At 47.8% G+C, this 20,469-nt stretch overlaps 2 protein-coding genes across 3 annotated transcripts in view; one reads left to right on the top strand and one right to left on the bottom strand.

The window, feature by feature from the left end:
* The first annotated feature begins 869 nt into the window (after positions 1-869).
* Positions 870-7,943, top strand: LOC117990204 (sorbitol dehydrogenase-like). Of its 2 annotated transcripts, XM_034977667.2 has the most exons (8): positions 870-951; positions 1,181-1,214; positions 2,951-3,084; positions 3,779-3,969; positions 4,709-4,893; positions 5,441-5,619; positions 5,928-6,049; positions 6,807-7,935. In XM_034977667.2, the coding sequence occupies exons 1-8, from the start codon at positions 901-903 to the stop codon at positions 6,970-6,972; spliced, it is 1,062 nt and encodes a 353-aa protein (XP_034833558.1). In that variant the 5' UTR covers positions 870-900; the 3' UTR covers positions 6,973-7,935. The 2 variants fall into 2 exon arrangements, with proteins under 2 accessions (XP_034833558.1, XP_069360457.1); XM_069504356.1 differs by lacking the exon at positions 5,928-6,049 and having other exon boundaries at positions 6,807-7,943.
* Positions 7,944-8,599: 656 nt separating this feature from the next.
* The window catches only part of Blm (Bloom syndrome helicase), a 37,442-nt gene continuing 25,572 nt past the window's right edge, over positions 8,600-20,469 (bottom strand). Inside the window, exons 16-23 of the mRNA XM_034977351.2 lie at positions 20,149-20,345; positions 14,452-14,603; positions 14,030-14,164; positions 12,626-12,787; positions 11,268-11,458; positions 10,325-10,511; positions 9,989-10,092; positions 8,600-9,193 (exon numbers count right to left, since the gene is read on the bottom strand). Coding sequence (XP_034833242.1) covers positions 9,081-9,193; positions 9,989-10,092; positions 10,325-10,511; positions 11,268-11,458; positions 12,626-12,787; positions 14,030-14,164; positions 14,452-14,603; positions 20,149-20,345 — 1,241 coding nt within the window. The 3' untranslated portion in view covers positions 8,600-9,080. The remainder of the gene's footprint in view (positions 9,194-9,988; positions 10,093-10,324; positions 10,512-11,267; positions 11,459-12,625; positions 12,788-14,029; positions 14,165-14,451; positions 14,604-20,148; positions 20,346-20,469) is intronic.

The raw sequence follows: 20,469 nt of genomic DNA, 5'->3' as shown, positions 1-20,469 counted from the left end.
TACCAACAAAATTGTACGTAATTAACCCCTACATCTTGTATTATCAAACAAAACTGATAAGGTATGTTTTTATTGTAACATGCGTATTCTCTTATCACCATAAATTATATTTATACTAGTGAATCGCCCTCACATTGTACGGTTAGTTCAAAATTACTCGACTTTCTATTTTCGGCAGTAGAATTCTACGAAGACAAGGTGTAGTTGGTGACGAAGCGCTGGTCAATTCTAAACTTCAAAGTTTGTAACATCGCGTCGCGCGTCGGCGCAAAGTTGCCTGTCTTTTTTTATTTTATTCAGATACAAGTGAGCGCTTGACTGCAATCTCACCTGGTGGTAAGCCTTAAGTGACGGCAGTCTAAGATGGAAGCGGGCTAACCTGGAAGGGGTATGACTATGGCATTTTTTATTAAACCCATGCCTCTTTGGTTTTTACACGGCTTGGTTTGTCTATCTGTATTCTACAGGATATATTTCGTAGAGTGTGCCGAAGAACTTTTCAATCTGGTTCCTCCTTGACCTTTCTACTATCGTACCGCAAGGCATCGCCAAGGTCTGCAGCCGTACGTAGTCGACATTCCACGTACCAAGCGATTTGCCTCCTCGTTTCTAATCCGAACCGCTAAAATTTGGAACACCCTTCCAGCAAAAATTTGTTTACAAGTCACATATAAAGAGATTAAATGTTTGTTACAAATATATTGTAAACATTACTATCTTCATTAAAATAACATATTTATAATTTTTACTTATATACCTAATTTTACAATCTAAAAAGTCATTGTAGCTGTAGAAGAACCTCTCGACCTCTAATAAATGATATATTTATATTATCTCAAACTTCTTAATATAATAAAGGCAGTTACAGTAAGTAAGTGAGCGCTCGAAGTTTAGTGCGAAATGGCTGAAAATATCGCAGCCGTGTTACATGGGCCTTGTGACTTGAGAATCGTTAGTATTGGTTTAGTCTAAGTATACCAGGGGGTTTACGGATATTCGCATTCGCATCTGCAAATGCGGTACATTTGCGTTAATTCAGACATCCGCATCAGTTAATGCAGAGCTTTTACGGATACTTGGAGCCAATTTAAGCAACAAAATAATTACTTACGCATCATTTCAAGTTACTTAGTTATTATATTTTAAAATTTTATTCTGTAAGTACACATATTTGTTACAGGAAAAATGGCCCATGCCTGAGATAAACGATAACGGTATGTACTTGAGAGCTTGCGATACGGTCAAGCGGCTTGACGTCAAGCACGTTTGTTTTGCTTGTTCAAGCTGCTTGATACGCGCTTGATCAAGCAAACGGCACTTTTCTCATGTACCTACTCCTACATCGAACGTCGCGTCAAGCACAATGCTTGGACTCCAGCATCAAGTAAACTTTGTAAACGGTCAAAATGCTTGACTCAAACAAAAATCTACGCACTTGACGTCAAGCCACTTGACCATCTCGGAAGCTCTTAACATAATGACTTTAGATAATCCAACTAGATAGGTACCTACCTAAGTCGCATTTTTTCAACATTTTGTACGATAAATCAAAAACTATGATTCATAAAAATAAAAAAAATTTACAAAAAAAAATAAAAACCGACTTCGTTACATAAACACTAAAAATTGAAAAATAATTTAATTTATTACCGAATATATTATGTATACAAGAGTTAATATAGTTCCATAATAATACTTTTTGGTGCCGGTGCCAATTAGCTTTAGCTGCGCGAATCGTCTGGACTTCATATTTTTATGGGACTCCACAATGGCACCTCATTGGCACCGACCCCAAAAAATATTATTATGGAACTATATTAACTCTTGTATACATAATATATTCGGTAATAAATTAAATTATTTTTCAATTTTTAGTGTTTATGTAACGAAGTCGGTTTTTATTTTTTTTGTAAAAATTTTTTATTTCACAATTTTTAGTGGCCCCATGGAATTATGCTATGACTGGTTAAAAATCTACTGTTTACTAAGCTATTACACTGATCGCGAACAATTTACTCTTATCCGTTGAGGAGTTCCAGTATCTATCTTCGAAGATGTTCATCAGATCTTCACCAAATTGAAATGGGACCAACTTTGAAGTATACCCTTTTAAACAAAAAAAGAATTTTCAAAATCGGTCCAGGCGTTTTTGAGTAATCGGGGAACATACATAAAAAAAAAATAAAAAAAAAAATAAAAGATTCCGACGAATTGAGAACCTCCTCCTTTTTTTGAAGTCGGTTAATAAAGAATATTAATTTATAACAACTCATTCTACAGACAATAATCGTAGTAGTACATACAAATTCTTTGAATACTTACTTACAGCAAATCATGGCATAGTAAACAAGCAGTTAATACCCTGACAACTAGGACGTACAGACAGACAGTAATGTGCATCGGCCTTTGTCCTTTGGAATGACATTTTCGCTTTGTAGAGCGATTTCTCTGTCACTCATACCTATATGACGTTTTGTCGGTCTCAGTGACAGAGACAACGCTCTACAAATCTGCTATCTCCTTCTAAATGTCGATGTAAGTACATTACTTTCGGCCACGTACTGTAAGTACTTAGCAACTTTTTAAGCTCGATAGGAACACGCTATAAGTAGACGGTTGACTCCCCTAACCATCAGTCACATTCTAAGCTCAATATGAATACGCGAGATCTTGCAATGCCCACAATCCGAGAAGAAATAAGTAACACTAAGAAACACAAGGCCAGATTTGAAGTCCATGCGAATAGCCTGGCAGTGTTACTTACCACATGCAACAGAGTTTAAAAGACTAAAAAGAGCCACAATAGTCCACTGTCTTGTGGACACTAAATACAGCGAAAGAGCCTCAAGAGAAAAGTTGGGAGTGACCTTCTCCCTACTTTAAACGAACTCATAACAATCTGAAAACTAAATAAAAATCTATTTTAGAATCTTCATATTATGATCTTCAGAGGTACTGATAAAGATCGACTGCTGCGGAATCTGCGGTTCAGATCTGAAGATGTATTCGGCGGGCAGGTGCGGGGCGGACAGGCTCACTGAACCCATCGTGCTTGGACACGAAGGCGCAGGCTTTGTGATTAAGGTATACCAAACCATCTCCAAGAGTATAAAAATATTTCTTGAAGAACAATTAAATTATGGAAAGAGGTATCGCGCCAACTTATAATTCTTTACAACTCAGTACAAGGTGGTTATCGCTATTCATAAATACTTACTTGGATACGTAAGTAGAGTAGGTGGTTATTTTTCATTATAACCTGCCGTAAAATAAGTTCATACCTAAATGCATACCCTGGCTTGAACTCCTGCGCACGCCAGTGTACAGGAGACGGCAAGAAATATTGTACATCGACCTTTAAGAACGAGATTTCGGCTTTGTAGAGCGTTGTCTCTATCACTCATAAGTCATACCTATGTGACATTTTGTCGGTATCAACGACCGAGACAATGATCTACGAAACCGCTATCTCTATCTAAAGGCTGATATACAATATTGCCTGCCGTGTGTACTGTACGCATTGAAGGTATACTTATCTAAACCTTTGGCGAAACCAATTTTACCCTCTAGGGGTTGAATTTTCAATAATCCTTTCTTAGCCTAGGTACGCCATAATAGCTATATCTGCATACCAAATTTCAGCCCGATCCGTCCAGTGGTTTGAGCTGTGCGTTAATAGATCAGTCAGTCATCTTTCCCTTTTATAAGTTTATACCTATAGATAATGGATTTATGTAATGTAGGTACCTCTTGATAATGAGTTTTTATTTGTTTCAAGGTGGGAAGTAAGGTGTCAAGTCTCGCAGTCGGCGACCGGGTGGCCATAGAGCCGACACAGCCATGCCGCGCGTGCGAGTTCTGTCGCCAGGGCCGCTACAACCTGTGCCCCGAGCCGCATTACTGCTCCACCGTGGGCGCGCCGGGCAACCTCTGCCACTACTACAAGCACGTGGCCGACTTCTGCCACAAGTGAGAGACTAGATCCCACTGCGCCCTGCGGTCACACGTGACTCGCTGTTGCGGACCGCTGGCGCTTTAATTAGGGGGGGTTCCTTCCTTAACATACCTACCCGCACGTTCTCAGCGCATATTGCAGGCACGAGCCCCTTGCGCGACGCCCGTAGGGCTCGGCCCAGAGGAAGTAGCCAAAAAAAAAGTACTTATAGCGCCAGCGAATAGAATAAGCCGTGTGATCTTGCGAGGTTATACCAAGAATCTTTCATAAACATCTCGATCTTCATCGTTTTTACAGTAGGTAAGTACAATGGGGGCCTCAAAGTAGATTTTGGATCTTGACATTCTTATTTTGAAACTAGCTTATGCTCGCGACTTCGTCCGCGTGGACTACACAAATTTCAAATCCCTATTTCACCACATTTCGGTTGAATTTTCAAAAATCCTTTCTTAGCGGATGCCTACGTCATAATAGCTATCTGCATGCCAAATTTCAGCCCGATCCGTCTAGTAGTTTGAGCTGTGCGTTGATAGATCAGTCAGTCCTAGTCAGTCAGGCACCTTTTCCTTTTATATATTTAGATTACGTTTGTACCGGGCCCGTGCCAAATGTTGCCACTTTGACGTTCCATGGGTTCCCATCACGACCTCCCATGACCCAACCAACCTCTCGGTTACATGGGAATCGCGGGAAAGCCCCCAGTACTAGCTCTTGGCGTAATCATGGGTGCAATTCCTCTAATGATTTGTCCAGGATGCCAGATAACCTGAGCATGGAAGAAGGAGCAGCGGTTCAGCCGTTGGCCATCGCCATCCACGCGTGCGGCCGCGCGGGCATCAAGATTGGAACCACGCTGCTGGTGCTGGGTGCGGGACCCATCGGCGTGCTGTGTGCCATGACTGCGCGGGCCATGGGTGCTACGAAGATCCTCATTACAGGCCTGTATTATGTAGAATGTAGATATACATGTCGCACAGTGAGTGACCTTTCGTTATGAGCTTCCATAGCTCAACGGGTAAAGGAGTGGACTGAAAACTGAAAGGTACAAACCCCGACCGTTGCACTATTGTCGTACCTACTCCTAGCAGAAGCTTGACGCTTAGTTGGAGAGGAAAGGAGAATATTAGTCATTTAACATGGCTAATATTCTTTTAAAAAAATATCATAGTCATGATCAACCCATCGCCGGTCTGAGGACAGGTCTTCTCAGAAGAGAAGGGTTTTAGACAAATATGCCACCACGCTGACCAAGTGCGAATTTGCAGACTTCATACACCTTTGCGAATATTGTGGAGAACTTTCAGGCATGCATCAGTTGTTTCCTCACGATGTTTTCCTCACCATCAAAGCGAGTGATATTTAATTTCTTAAAACGCACATAACACCGAAAACTTAGAGTTGTGAGTCCAGAATCGAACCTCCGATCTCCCGAAAAGGAGGCGGACACTTTCCATGGCGACCAAAAAATAATCTTTTATATTTCAGATGTAGTGGAATCGCGTCTGGAAACAGCTAAGAAGTTGGGTGCGGACTTGACGCTGCTGATCAGGGAGGAGTACAGCGACCAGCAGGTGGTGGACAAGATCAGGCAGATGTTGGGAACCTCGCCCAATGTCACCATGGACGCGTGCGGGTTCGCCGCTGCGCAGAGGGTCGCTATGATGGTACAAATACTATTATTGTTTAATTTCAATAACACCTATAAGTACCTACTAGCCACCATTTGCGTTGCGACAGATGCGAAGCTTGAGACTCCTGACCTCTCTCTCCTTTTCAATTGAAGTTAATGTTCCTCAGCTTCGTCCTATATGGGCCGAAGTCAAAGATTTCTAGCAAGCGTCGTTATTGAACGAACTGTAACGAAAGGCAACGACGCTCGGGGTGGGGGGGGGGTCACAACGGAGGGGAGGAGGGGCAACAAAACCACAGTCAACATACTATAGTTCACCAACAACAATGGCAATGTCCGCAGGTGACGCGCTCAGGCGGCGCGGTGGTGGTGGTGGGCATTGGCGCAGAGAGCGTGGAGGTGCCGCTCACGGGCGCGCTGCTGCGAGAGGTGGACGTGAGAGGCGCGTTCCGGCTGCTTAACTCGTAAGTATCATTTTCATCTGTATATATCAAATACAAAGTCCTGACTGACTGACTTATTTATCAAGTCAACGCACAGCCTAAACCGCTGGTCCTAGAGACATGAAATTTGAATGGTGTGTTCTTTGTAAAGAGTAGGTATCCACTAAGAAAGGATTTTTCGAAATTCTACCCCTAAGTGGGTTAAATGGGGGTTCGAAATTTGTGCAGTCCACGCAGACGAAGTCGCGAGAGCATAAGTAAGCTAGTTTTCTATACTATTCTTTGTCTTATCTTAACAGAGACAGCTAGCAATGCTCGGTCCTTGTTTATCCAAAGAGAACTTAACAGAGTGGGGTTGGTGGGGATAGAGCGAGTATTCGCTTGTTTGGTGGAATCAAAATTGTATGGAAAGCCATCAGACGAGTCGCAGGGAGCCGCTGGATTCAGGCGGCGCAAGACTGTGGCGTCCCAAGTCCCTACAAGAGACTAATACGTCCCAATAAGAAATAATCATTGAAACCCAATGCATTGACTAAACTATTTTATTATTGACTAGATGATGCCCGTGACTTCGTCCGTGTGGATTTAGGTTTTTCAAAAATCCCGCGGGACCCCCAGGATGTAAACTAACTCTGTACCAAATTTCATCAAAATCGGTTGTTGGGCCGTGAAAAGCTAGCAGACAGACACAGACAGACACACTTTCGCATTTATAATATTAGTATGGATTTTGTCTTGTTCCAAAATCCGCTAAGAGTATTCAATTAAAAAATTTCAGGTATCCCCAAGCCCTAGCGGCCGTATCAAGCGGGGCCATAGACCTGAAGTCGTTCATAACTCATCACTTCCCGCTGGAGCAGGCCAGAGAGGCCATGGAGTTCGCGAAAACCGGCGAGCCCATGAAAATTATCATACACATGTATGCGTCACGAAAATTAGACTAGTGGGTGAACTAAGGCTGAGAACTATAGAACGTATAATGCATAAATTTTAAGTTCTCACTCGCCATTTTAACTTTGTGTCAACTGCCATGTGAAAAGTACGATTTTAGTTAGTAGAGGAAATACCTGTAGAAGTACCCCTAATGTGACTCTACTGTTAAAGCGAGATAGCTAAATGCATTTAAGTCTTATTAGAACGTGACAAAATGATTATTTTTTGTCATCACCGTGGTCACTTTTTTTTGTTTGTCAAGATGTATTTGTACGTGAGATCTTGACAAACAATGTGAAGTGAGGTTATGTTGACTCACTTTAAAGACGTTGACGAATTTTAAAGAAATAATTGTTTTGTTTTGTTATTGAAGTTATTTTGCAATGGTGGGTTGCAGTATACTAGGCTACAATAGCCGAAGCGAACGTAAAATAGAAGGAATAACATTTTGCAAGTACCTCTGCTTGAGCGAGTGGGACTGAGGGGGCCACGCTAGTTGCATATCTGTATATATCTGTGATTTTAGTCCTTATTATAAACGTGAATCCGTTGGGAATCTTACTTTTGACATGACAGTTGACACAGGGCTAAAATGGTGAGTGAGTTCTCCTTTTGTACAGACTATACTTTGACTCGGTCAGACTTGAGACTAAGTTTATCTTCAAAGTTTAAAGTTGAAACAGATTTCTGGCTTTACATAAATCTGTTTCGTTTCAACTGTATCTTAACACTGAACAAAGTAAAATTGAGCTTTATCTCAGCCTGTGCTTTATCCATCCCACGCATTGCACCTAGACTGTACAATAAAATTGACGCAGAGCGCACGAGCAAAGTTCTTTTATTTATTTCTTAACTCGGCCCTACTGAAACGAAGAGAATTTGAAACCAAAGACTAGTTATATATTCATAGCACGTATGAACTTACCTTTTTGTAAAAATTAAACAATTTTTTTTAAATATTAAAGTAACAATTTATTTACAATCACTATTGAAGTATTAGTATGTATTTATTTATTGACACACAAATAATAAGAAAATAAGTTATAAAAAATTATCCTTGCAACATTTTTTTTTGATCATTTCGTTGTAATTTTTATCGGTTAAATTCGCCTGCCTTGAAACTAATTCAAAATTTGCCAAAAAAGAAATATTTTAGTAGCCCTTCTTCTCGTCACGCGCATTTTAACTTTTTGTGTCAAAATTCATGTCAAAAGTACGATTTTAATCCTTATTATAGGTGAACCGTACTTTTGACATGACAGTTGACCCATGTTAAAATAGTGCGCGAGGAGTTATGTGTACGGACTATACAATATACTGCAGGTTTGACGTCTAGAGCGTGACGAGCGCAATCACCTCTGCTTGACCGACACTCGCTCACTATTGGCAACAATGCAATGTTGGAACAAGAAAACAGTACGACAAGGCTCTCTTGGTACTTGAATGCCATTGACAGGGAGGGCGCTGTTGGAGAACAAAGTCATAGAATATTCAAACAAGAACAAAGGGGACACTTGACAGCAACGTTAGTTCCGATTTTTGCCACACGCCAAGATAGCTTTGTCGCACTGTACCATAAATTCAGCCAGTGACATTGTAGCAATACGATAATCACAGGGTAAGTAATACGTAAAAAGAGAAAGGAAAAATAATTTAATTAATTATAATGGCACTTGTGCGATAATAACGCTATTATTGTCTATACCCTGGTTCAGTCTCAGAAGTGCATAGTTAGCACGAGGCATCAATGTATTTCCACTTGTGTTTATACCGGCATACTGGCACTAGTGCGATAATAACGCTATTATGGTCTATATCAGGTACAGTCTGGTTGGCTTGAAGACGCCGGGCCTGGTATTCAAAAAACCGCGTTGTTGGTGCAAGACATTTTATTTTTATTTTTTATAAAGAATATTAGCCATGTTAAGTGACTAATATTCCCCTTTCCTCTCCAACTAAGCGTCAAGCTTGTGCTAGGAGTAGGTACGACAATAGTGCAACGGGCGGGGTTTGAACCGTCGACCTTTCGGTTTTCAGTCCACTCCTTTACCTGTTGAGCTATTGAGGCTCAAGACAAGAATATATTACCTCTCTAGTGCGATAATAACGCTATTATGGCCTATATCAGGTTCAGTCTGGAGGGTTTGAAGACGCCGGGTCTGGTGTTCAGAGCCGCGTTGTTGGCGCGAGGCATCGGCATAGTCCCTAAAGTATTTCCACTTGAACTTGCACCTATAACAACAAAATACAAACCATAAACCCGACTCTCCTCCTCTCTTCCTCCTCCTTTTAAAGATATCATCTGACAGACGAATACGTTTACGACGAATATATAAAAGGAAAAGCTGACTGACTCACTGACCGTTTGGCTGACTGATCTATCAACGCACAGCTCAAACTACTGGACGGATCGGGCTGAAATTTGGCATGCAGATAGCTATTATGACGTAGGCATCCGCTAAGAAAGGATTTCTGAAAATTCAACTCCTAAGGGGGGTAATATAGGAGTTTGAAGTTTGTGTAGTCCATGCGGACGAAGTCGCGAGCATAAGTTAGTAGGGTATAAATTGCAATGCTCGGAAATTAACCTCTGAGCATCGCAGCACAATTTCTCTAGAGCGCCGAGCAATGAAATATGTATATACCTATCTTATTTCGATTGGTTGAATATTAAATTCAATTGATAAATTTAAAATCCTCAGCTGTCCCGTCCTCCTGTGTGCGCATGTACCCTTTTACGTCATGCTAAATGCCATATAGCATTTTTGGTGTTATGCGTGTAAACGTGTCCAGCCGTGGACACTGTGGGCGTGTAATGTGTATCGGTAGACGATGACGATGAAGTGTTATAATGCGTAAAAATGACTTCGCACGCGCCATTTTTGCTTTGTCAAATTTCATGTCAAAAGTACGATTTTAGTCTTTATTGTTATTATTATTTTTTTAAAGGTGAACCGTACTTTTGACACGACAGTTAATCTATAGAGTTAAAATGGCACATGAGGAGTCATTTTGTAGGGACTATACCTGGCTTGGCGCGCGTGGACGCCTGCCCCCGGCCGCGGCCGCGCGCGGCGAAGGCTCCGCGCGCCGCCTTCGTCTTAGCTGCCGACCCGCCCTTCCGCTTATAGCTGCAAACCAAACCAAACCAAACCAAACCAAACCAAACATTCAAAAATCGTGAAAAATCAGGAAGAGTTAACATAACATCTTTGAGTTAAAAATCCTAAATAGTCGTCAACTCATGACAAATGGTTTAAGAAACCTAACTATTCCGTGATACCCCAACGTGACCATTATTACTGAGCCACCGGTGTCCGTCGGTTCGTCTATGATGATAATGATGGTGATGAAATATATTACCGTTTCCTGACTCCGCCGCGGAAGGTCTTCCTCCCCCTGAAGCTGCTGCCGGTGGAGCGGTCGCTCTGGGCGCCCTGCGCGAGGCTGCCCCAGTCAGTTTCGGTGTCACTGTGTTCCTCTTCAAAGTCGTCCTCCTTCACCGCAGTCTTCTTCTCTTCGAGCTCATCTTCGTACTGCATCAGAAGACCTGTTGGAATTATATTTAAGAAGTCAAAACCGCGGCGCGGGCGCGGACGGACTCCCTTGAAAAAGGACCCCGTATGGGTTCGAAACTAGTCGGGCTAACGTCGACTACACACGTGAGTAAGCCGGGACAGATAGTATTTATATTTAAGAAGTTACTCCTTTAATCAAAAACTCTCGAAAAAACCATAAGGTATTATGGACACCCAACAGAAACTAAGGTAAAGTACGCGGCCGAAAGTGATGTACATCGACCTTTAGAAGGAGACCGCAGATTTGTAGAGCACTTTCTAGTTCGTTGAGACCGAGCGTTGACAAAGCGTATGAGTATGAGTGACAACTTTTTTCAAATGAATGTATTTACTTAACTATTAATTGAAACTTTGTGACTAATTCTGTTTCTCACAATACTGGCACCGATTCTAAGCACAACCTAATTTTAGAGTATTCGCACCCTCTTCTTACTATTGTAATATGAAAAGGACAGAAGCAGTCTGACATTTCTAAATTTAATTTTTAGATGGTAAAACCCGTGATTTTAGCACGCAGTCGCGAACCTACTGTTTAAATTTGTATTGTGCACTAAAATTTAGAGTCTTTAAATGTGAAAGTCATGTTCCGTTCCTTTTTTAGCATTGTTAAAAAGAAAAGGATGCAGATACTCTAAATTTAGTTTAGAGTAAGACAAAGGAATCGGTGCCAGTTAACGCCTTAACATAAGTGAGAAGATGGATTTCGCCTGTAAATGGAGTATACTGACCCATCTTCTCGACAGCGTACGCAGAGGTGATTTCCAGCAGCCGCACCGCGTACTTCTCGTAGTTGGCGCGCGTGACGTGCGGCAGGGCCAGCATGGCCGCGGGGTTGTCGGGCAGGCTGCTGGCCATAGCGCGCAGAGCGGCCTGCGGGAACAGCGCGCCCAGAGACGCGCCGCGAGAGGACGCCATCTCCCTGCGGATATTCATGTTTGTTATGCAACTTTAGACATAAGGTCTATAGCTGCTGGAATAACGACATAACACCAGTAGGGCGATTGTCTAAAACCTGCATCAATCATTATTACAATCTCAATTGTTTTGATTGGATGAATTTGTGCTATTCTTGTTGCAACAATGCATTGTAGCAAATAGTGAGCGAGCATTAACCAATCACAGATGATTGCGATCGTGACATTGTAGCTGTCAAACAACCGCGGTAGGGCCACTGAAAGCACGTCATTTACCCCACACCCCATTAGATGGACACACGACATCACACGAGTCGACACAGGCGGCGTGTGGGAGTCCTTACAAGATAACTTTTGTTGACGTTGTGCGAATCTTCAATATGTCGAATCGTCGAATCATCGTGACGTCACATACCAGTATTTCATAGAAGCTCGCATACTCGTGTTTTGAAGTTTGATAAAAAGCTATTTATTTATTTACTTATTTTTATTTTTCATGTACCAAAATTGTAGTTACAAAGTAATAATAAATTAAGTTACATTGGAAATGCTTATCTCTAAACAGAGATTTCTTCCAGCTTCCCATTCAAGGTTGTGAGTAAGGCGTATCAAGAAGTGGAATAGGTCTACGGTACTAGAATCTAATAAACTACATAAATATCTTATAATAAATACCCAAATCAACTTATATACAATAATAATACTTATAATAAATAATATATGAAAAATATAAATACATATAATATATAAAGTATATATATTTTTTTTTTTTTATTCAGATACAAGTTAGCCCTTGACTGCAATCTCACCTGGTGGTAAGTGATGATGCAGTCTAAGATGATAGCGGGCTAACCTGGAAGGGGTATGGCAGTTTTTATTTAACCCATACCCCTTTGGTTTCTACACGGCATCGTACCGGAACGCTAAATCGCTTGGCGGCACGGCTTTGCCGGTAGGGTGGTAACTAGCCACGGCCGAAGCCTCCCACCAGACCAGACCAGAAATTTAGAAATTATAAAATTCCAAACCCCTGCCAGGAATCGAACCCGGGACCTCCCACTATTAAGACCACAGCGCTCACCACTGCGCCAGGGAGGTCTATAAAAAGTACATATAAAGTCTAGTCATATAAAGCTACTTATTTGACTAGTTGTCCAACACCGATTACTGACCTGCAAGCTTCCACGAGGTCAGCGTAGCAGCGATCTTCGAGGCTCTTGATAAGAGCGCCGATGTGGGAATCGTTGGTCTGCGCCGGAGTCACGGTACTGACTGACGCCGCCTTGCGCTCCACCTTCATTGGGAACACGATGCGCAACTTGCCTGACATTAGCCTGTAACAATCATATTTAAAACTTTTTTTTTTTTTTGTGTCTTATCATGCGATCAGTCGATGGACTATGAGCAGATTGGTTGGAGGACAGGTTGGCGTGATTGGAGACAACTTCCCCAGCGGGAAAACTCCATGGGTCTCAGCTAATTATCCAGTATATGCTTTCTCTTTAGTCGATGAATCGCCTGCGGCATTGTCAACTGCACTGCCAGACGGTTTGGATGGTTAGTAAGTCTTGTTTTGTAGTTGCAACTATAGCTTCTAATCTCTTCCTTTACTGTGTTGATATTTAAGTGCTCATGGAGTTCCGATATCTGCAAGAACCATGGCGCGTTGGAATTTAAAACTTATCTAAAAAAATCATATTTACCAACAAATATTTAAAAAATCATATTCATATTTAAAATTATAGACTTACTAGCTGATGACGGCGACTTCGTCCGCGTGGAATTAGATTTTTTTAAAATCCCGTGGGAACTCTTTGATTTTCCGGGATGAGAAGCAGCCTATGTCACTCTCCAGGCCTTTAACTGTATCCATGCAATAAATCACGTCGATCCGTTGTTCTGTTGCGACGTGGTTGAAGGACAAACCAACAAACAAACACACTTCATATTTATAATATGGGTAGTGAGTATTGTTTTATTTCCTCGCAATCGAAGTAAAAAGCAGAGTGTATAACTCGGTCATAAACCCCATTTTATCCTCGACTTAAATATAACGTCTCGGATAAAATGACTGGTTTTATACCCTTGTTGTACAATCTACTATTTACATTCAACCGCTTTTCAGATATAGGACGGCATTAAGCCTCGATAGCTCAACGGTTAAGGGAGCGGACTGAAAACCGAAAGGTCGCCGGTTCAAATCCCACCCGTTGCACTATTGTGGTACCTACTCCTAGCACAAGCTTTACGCTTAATTGGAGGGGAAAGGGGAATTTTCGTAATTAACTTGCCTAATATTCTTTAAAACTCAGGGTTTGTCTTAGAGCTATATAGTATGCTACTTGATCAAGTAGTATGAAAAAAGGATGTGTGGAGCAATCGGAAGGAGATCTGTATATCCAATTTTTGGCCATATTAGATAAGACCACTCACTTGACGCAGCGTTGGAAGACCCCCCACTAGGTGGACGGACGACATCAGACGAGTCGCAAGGAGGCGCTGAATTCAAGAGACCAGCAATGGACGTCTATCGGTTGATGATGATGATGATGATGATGATGATGATGATAACTCACTTGTCGACGCTGGGTCCGAGAGTGACGTACGCGCTGGCGATGTCGTTGTTGACGACGAGTCTCTCGGCCAGCAGCTGGCGCACGATCATCTGACGCAGGAGGCGCTGCGCGTCGCCGCGGGGCCAGGACTTGCATCTACACACAACATTACATAAACGTTCATTTAATTTATTGCAAATAAAATATCTGACTGACGCTAGAGTAAGTAGATCACTCGGAGTCAATGCCGCGTCGTAGGCGGGGCATTGACCTGAGTTTTTCACGCTATACATTGCGGGTTTAAAAAATAATAAATCACTAAAACTACAAAATGAGGCAAATGGTTATTGGTATTGGATTGTGTTTCGGTAGTATAAAAATAACGCTAAGTTATTGCTAGCGTTCTGGTTACACCCTGTATAATAGCTGCCGGGTATACATACCGTCCATGTATTGGGGTTTTTTGGAGCGCGGCGAGGCGCTGCACGTTGGAGCCCCGCAGCGCCTCCGCTATGTGCAGGAGTGTGAAGGATGAACGCCCCATGTCGCGGATGCACCTCACGATCAACTTACAGTCGTCCGTTACGTCCACTGGCTGAACAAATAAAAGTTTAAATTTTAGTTTGAAACGCGAATCCCACTTCTGATTTTCAGGATTGCTACTTCCATTGGAACTCGTAAAATATTGCAAATTTTAATATTTCCCTATCGAATTTTAAGATGCAAATTCAAAAAACACATCACACTAATAAAAAAGTCAATACACCTCCGCCTCCCACTGTGCACTGCTCCATACCTACTCTATACACTTCAATACCACTAAACTATACAAAATCCAAAATACAAATTATTTATTTAAAGTGCGTATTATTGTAGGTACTCTTTTTGATAGGCAGGTTAAAGATGATAGTAGCGATCAATTTTAAATACGTAAACTTAAAACTAAAGCTACGAGGGTTCCAAACGCGCCCAGGTCTGAGAAGAGCCCACACTAAACTCAGCTCACTCAACTCACACTACACACTTCCATAGCACACTACACGCACCTCCACTCTACATTACACGCATGTACGCGAGCACTCACACACTTCTCCACTCCACTCCACACCTCTACACACCTTGTAGTCGTGGTCGTTGAGGCAGCTGTCGCAGGCGGTGAGGCGGTTGGCGCGGCACTGCTCCTTCGGGAAGCGCTCGCCCAAGTACGCGAGCACCTGCGCGCGCCGACACTCCGTCACGCTCTCGCACACTTCTCCACTCCACTCCACACCTCTACACACCTTGTAGTCGTGGTCGTTGAGGCAGCTGTCGCAGGCGGTGAGGCGGTTGGCGCGGCACTGCTCCTTCGGGAAGCGCTCGCCCAAGTACGCGAGCACCTGCGCGCGCCGACACTCCGTCACGCTCTCACACACTTCTCCACTCCACTCCACACCTCTACACACCTTGTAGTCGTGGTCGTTGAGGCAGCTGTCGCAGGCGGTGAGGCGGTTGGCGCGGCACTGCTCCTTCGGGAAGCGCTCGCCCAAGTACGCGAGCACCTGCGCGCGCCGACACTCCGTCACGCTCTCGCACACTTCTCCACTCCACTCCACACCTCTACACACCTTGTAGTCGTGGTCGTTGAGGCAGCTGTCGCAGGCGGTGAGGCGGTTGGCGCGGCACTGCTCCTTCGGGAAGCGCTCGCCCAAGTACGCGAGCACCTGCGCGCGCCGACACTCCGTCACGCTCTCGCACACTTCTCCACTCCACTCCACACCTCTACACACCTTGTAGTCGTGGTCGTTGAGGCAGCTGTCGCAGGCGGTGAGGCGGTTGGCGCGGCACTGCTCCTTCGGGAAGCGCTCGCCCAAGTACGCGTGCACCTGCGCGCGCCGACACTCCGTCACGCTCTCGCACACTTCTCCACTCCACTCCACACCTCTACACACCTTGTAGTCGTGGTCGTTGAGGCAGCTGTCGCAGGCGGTGAGGCGGTTGGCGCGGCACTGCTCCTTCGGGAAGCGCTCGCCCAAGTACGCGTGCACCTGCGCGCGCCGACACTCCGTCACGCTCTCGCACACTTCTCCACTCCACTCCACACCTCTACACACCTTGTAGTCGTGGTCGTTGAGGCAGCTGTCGCAGGCGGTGAGGCGGTTGGCGCGGCACTGCTCCTTCGGGAAGCGCTCGCCCAAGTACGCGAGCACCTGCGCGCGCCGACACTCCGTCACGCTCTCGCACACTTCTCCACTCCACTCCACACCTCTACACACCTTGTAGTCGTGGTCGTTGAGGCAGCTGTCGCAGGCGGTGAGGCGGTTGGCGCGGCACTGCTCCTTCGGGAAGCGCTCGCCCAAGTACGCGAGCACCTGCGCGCGCCGACACTCCGTCACGCTCTCGCACACTTCTCCACTCCACTCCACACCTCTACACACCTTGTAGTCGTGGTCGTTGAGGCAGCTGTCGCAGGCGGTGAGGCGGTTGGCGCGGCACTGCTCCTTCGGGAAGCGCTCGCCCAAGTACGCGAGCACCTGCGCGCGCCGACACTCCGTCACGCTCTCGCACACTTCTCCACTCCACTCCACACCTCTACACACCTTGTAGTCGTGGTCGTTGAGGCAGCTGTCGCAGGCGGTGAGGCGGTTGGCGCGGCACTGCTCCTTCGGGAAGCGCTCGCCCAAGTACGCGAGCACCTGCGCGCGCCGACACTCCGTCACGCTCTCGCACACTTCTCCACTCCACTCCACACCTCTACACACCTTGTAGTCGTGGTCGTTGAGGCAGCTGTCGCAGGCGGTGAGGCGGTTGGCGCGGCACTGCTCCTTCGGGAAGCGCTCGCCCAAGTACGCGAGCACCTGCGCGCGCCGACACTCCGTCACGCTCTCGCACACTTCTCCACTCCACTCCACACCTCTACACACCTTGTAGTCGTGGTCGTTGAGGCAGCTGTCGCAGGCGGTGAGGCGGTTGGCGCGGCACTGCTCCTTCGGGAAGCGCTCGCCCAAGTACGCGAGCACCTGCGCGCGCCGACACTCCGTCACGCTCTCGCACACTTCTCCACTCCACTCCACACCTCTACACACCTTGTAGTCGTGGTCGTTGAGGCAGCTGTCGCAGGCGGTGAGGCGGTTGGCGCGGCACTGCTCCTTCGGGAAGCGCTCGCCCAAGTACGCGTGCACCTGCGCGCGCCGACACTCCGTCACGCTCTCGCACACTTCTCCACTCCACTCCACACCTCTACACACCTTGTAGTCGTGGTCGTTGAGGCAGCTGTCGCAGGCGGTGAGGCGGTTGGCGCGGCACTGCTCCTTCGGGAAGCGCTCGCCCAAGTACGCGAGCACCTGCGCGCGCCGACACTCCGTCACGCTCTCGCACACTTCTCCACTCCACTCCACACCTCTACACACCTTGTAGTCGTGGTCGTTGAGGCAGCTGTCGCAGGCGGTGAGGCGGTTGGCGCGGCACTGCTCCTTCGGGAAGCGCTCGCCCAAGTACGCGAGCACCTGCGCGCGCCGACACTCCGTCACGCTCTCGCACACTTCTCCACTCCACTCCACACCTCTACACACCTTGTAGTCGTGGTCGTTGAGGCAGCTGTCGCAGGCGGTGAGGCGGTTGGCGCGGCACTGCTCCTTCGGGAAGCGCTCGCCCAAGTACGCGAGCACCTGCGCGCGCCGACACTCCGTCACGCTCTCGCACACTTCTCCACTCCACTCCACACCTCTACACACCTTGTAGTCGTGGTCGTTGAGGCAGCTGTCGCAGGCGGTGAGGCGGTTGGCGCGGCACTGCTCCTTCGGGAAGCGCTCGCCCAAGTACGCGAGCACCTGCGCGCGCCGACACTCCGTCACGCTCTCGCACACTTCTCCACTCCACTCCACACCTCTACACACCTTGTAGTCGTGGTCGTTGAGGCAGCTGTCGCAGGCGGTGAGGCGGTTGGCGCGGCACTGCTCCTTCGGGAAGCGCTCGCCCAAGTACGCGAGCACCTGCGCGCGCCGACACTCCGTCACGCTCTCGCACACTTCTCCACTCCACTCCACACCTCTACACACCTTGTAGTCGTGGTCGTTGAGGCAGCTGTCGCAGGCGGTGAGGCGGTTGGCGCGGCACTGCTCCTTCGGGAAGCGCTCGCCCAAGTACGCGAGCACCTGCGCGCGCCGACACTCCGTCACGCTCTCGCACACTTCTCCACTCCACTCCACACCTCTACACACCTTGTAGTCGTGGTCGTTGAGGCAGCTGTCGCAGGCGGTGAGGCGGTTGGCGCGGCACTGCTCCTTCGGGAAGCGCTCGCCCAAGTACGCGAGCACCTGCGCGCGCCGACACTCCGTCACGCTCTCGCACACTTCTCCACTCCACTCCACACCTCTACACACCTTGTAGTCGTGGTCGTTGAGGCAGCTGTCGCAGGCGGTGAGGCGGTTGGCGCGGCACTGCTCCTTCGGGAAGCGCTCGCCCAAGTACGCGAGCACCTGCGCGCGCCGACACTCCGTCACGCTCTCGCACACTTCTCCACTCCACTCCACACCTCTACACACCTTGTAGTCGTGGTCGTTGAGGCAGCTGTCGCAGGCGGTGAGGCGGTTGGCGCGGCACTGCTCCTTCGGGAAGCGCTCGCCCAAGTACGCGAGCACCTGCGCGCGCCGACACTCCGTCACGCTCTCGCACACTTCTCCACTCCACTCCACACCTCTACACACCTTGTAGTCGTGGTCGTTGAGGCAGCTGTCGCAGGCGGTGAGGCGGTTGGCGCGGCACTGCTCCTTCGGGAAGCGCTCGCCCAAGTACGCGAGCACCTGCGCGCGCCGACACTCCGTCACGCTCTCGCACACTTCTCCACTCCACTCCACACCTCTACACACCTTGTAGTCGTGGTCGTTGAGGCAGCTGTCGCAGGCGGTGAGGCGGTTGGCGCGGCACTGCTCCTTCGGGAAGCGCTCGCCCAAGTACGCGAGCACCTGCGCGCGCCGACACTCCGTCACGCTCTCGCACACTTCTCCACTCCACTCCACACCTCTACACACCTTGTAGTCGTGGTCGTTGAGGCAGCTGTCGCAGGCGGTGAGGCGGTTGGCGCGGCACTGCTCCTTCGGGAAGCGCTCGCCCAAGTACGCGAGCACCTGCGCGCGCCGACACTCCGTCACGCTCTCGCACACTTCTCCACTCCACTCCACACCTCTACACACCTTGTAGTCGTGGTCGTTGAGGCAGCTGTCGCAGGCGGTGAGGCGGTTGGCGCGGCACTGCTCCTTCGGGAAGCGCTCGCCCAAGTACGCGAGCACCTGCGCGCGCCGACACTCCGTCACGCTCTCGCACACTTCTCCACTCCACTCCACACCTCTACACACCTTGTAGTCGTGGTCGTTGAGGCAGCTGTCGCAGGCGGTGAGGCGGTTGGCGCGGCACTGCTCCTTCGGGAAGCGCTCGCCCAAGTACGCGTGCACCTGCGCGCGCCGACACTCCGTCACGCTCTCGCACACTTCTCCACTCCACTCCACACCTCTACACACCTTGTAGTCGTGGTCGTTGAGGCAGCTGTCGCAGGCGGTGAGGCGGTTGGCGCGGCACTGCTCCTTCGGGAAGCGCTCGCCCAAGTACGCGAGCACCTGCGCGCGCCGACACTCCGTCACGCTCTCGCACACTTCTCCACTCCACTCCACACCTCTACACACCTTGTAGTCGTGGTCGTTGAGGCAGCTGTCGCAGGCGGTGAGGCGGTTGGCGCGGCACTGCTCCTTCGGGAAGCGCTCGCCCAAGTACGCGAGCACCTGCGCGCGCCGACACTCCGTCACGCTCTCGCACACTTCTCCACTCCACTCCACACCTCTACACACCTTGTAGTCGTGGTCGTTGAGGCAGCTGTCGCAGGCGGTGAGGCGGTTGGCGCGGCACTGCTCCTTCGGGAAGCGCTCGCCCAAGTACGCGAGCACCTGCGCGCGCCGACACTCCGTCACGCTCTCGCACACTTCTCCACTCCACTCCACACCTCTACACACCTTGTAGTCGTGGTCGTTGAGGCAGCTGTCGCAGGCGGTGAGGCGGTTGGCGCGGCACTGCTCCTTCGGGAAGCGCTCGCCCAAGTACGCGAGCACCTGCGCGCGCCGACACTCCGTCACGCTCTCGCACACTTCTCCACTCCACTCCACACCTCTACACACCTTGTAGTCGTGGTCGTTGAGGCAGCTGTCGCAGGCGGTGAGGCGGTTGGCGCGGCACTGCTCCTTCGGGAAGCGCTCGCCCAAGTACGCGAGCACCTGCGCGCGCCGACACTCCGTCACGCTCTCGCACACCTCCACCATACGCAGCAGGTTTTCCTCGTGCACTCGCCGCGCGTCCGCTGTCGTATTACGCTCCACTGGTAACAAATAAAATAACGTCAGTCGAGTCAAAAAGTCGAATAAAATCAATCCAGACGAATCATATCATATTAGGTCAGTTAAGGTAATTTAAGTCAGCCAAGTCTGATATGTATTTTAGAC

The sequence above is a fragment of the Maniola hyperantus genome, chromosome 17, assembly GCF_902806685.2.
Source record: "Maniola hyperantus chromosome 17, iAphHyp1.2, whole genome shotgun sequence".
In the NCBI taxonomy this organism is placed as follows: Eukaryota; Metazoa; Arthropoda; class Insecta; order Lepidoptera; family Nymphalidae; genus Maniola; species Maniola hyperantus.
The sequence above is the reverse complement of the archived record's forward strand: the minus strand, read 5'-3'. Positions and strand labels throughout refer to the sequence as shown.

Excerpts from the sequence above, each read along its gene's own strand:
- LOC117990204 (XM_034977667.2), top strand. The coding sequence starts at position 901 with ATGGCTGAAAATATCGCAGCCGTGTTACATGGGCCTTGTGACTTGAGA. Across the intron at positions 952-1,180 it reads GGCCTTGTGACTTGAGAATC|GAAAAATGGCCCATGCCTGA; the intron begins GTTAGTATTGGT and ends TATTTGTTACAG. Across the intron at positions 6,050-6,806 it reads GCGTTCCGGCTGCTTAACTC|GTATCCCCAAGCCCTAGCGG; the intron begins GTAAGTATCATT and ends AAAAAATTTCAG.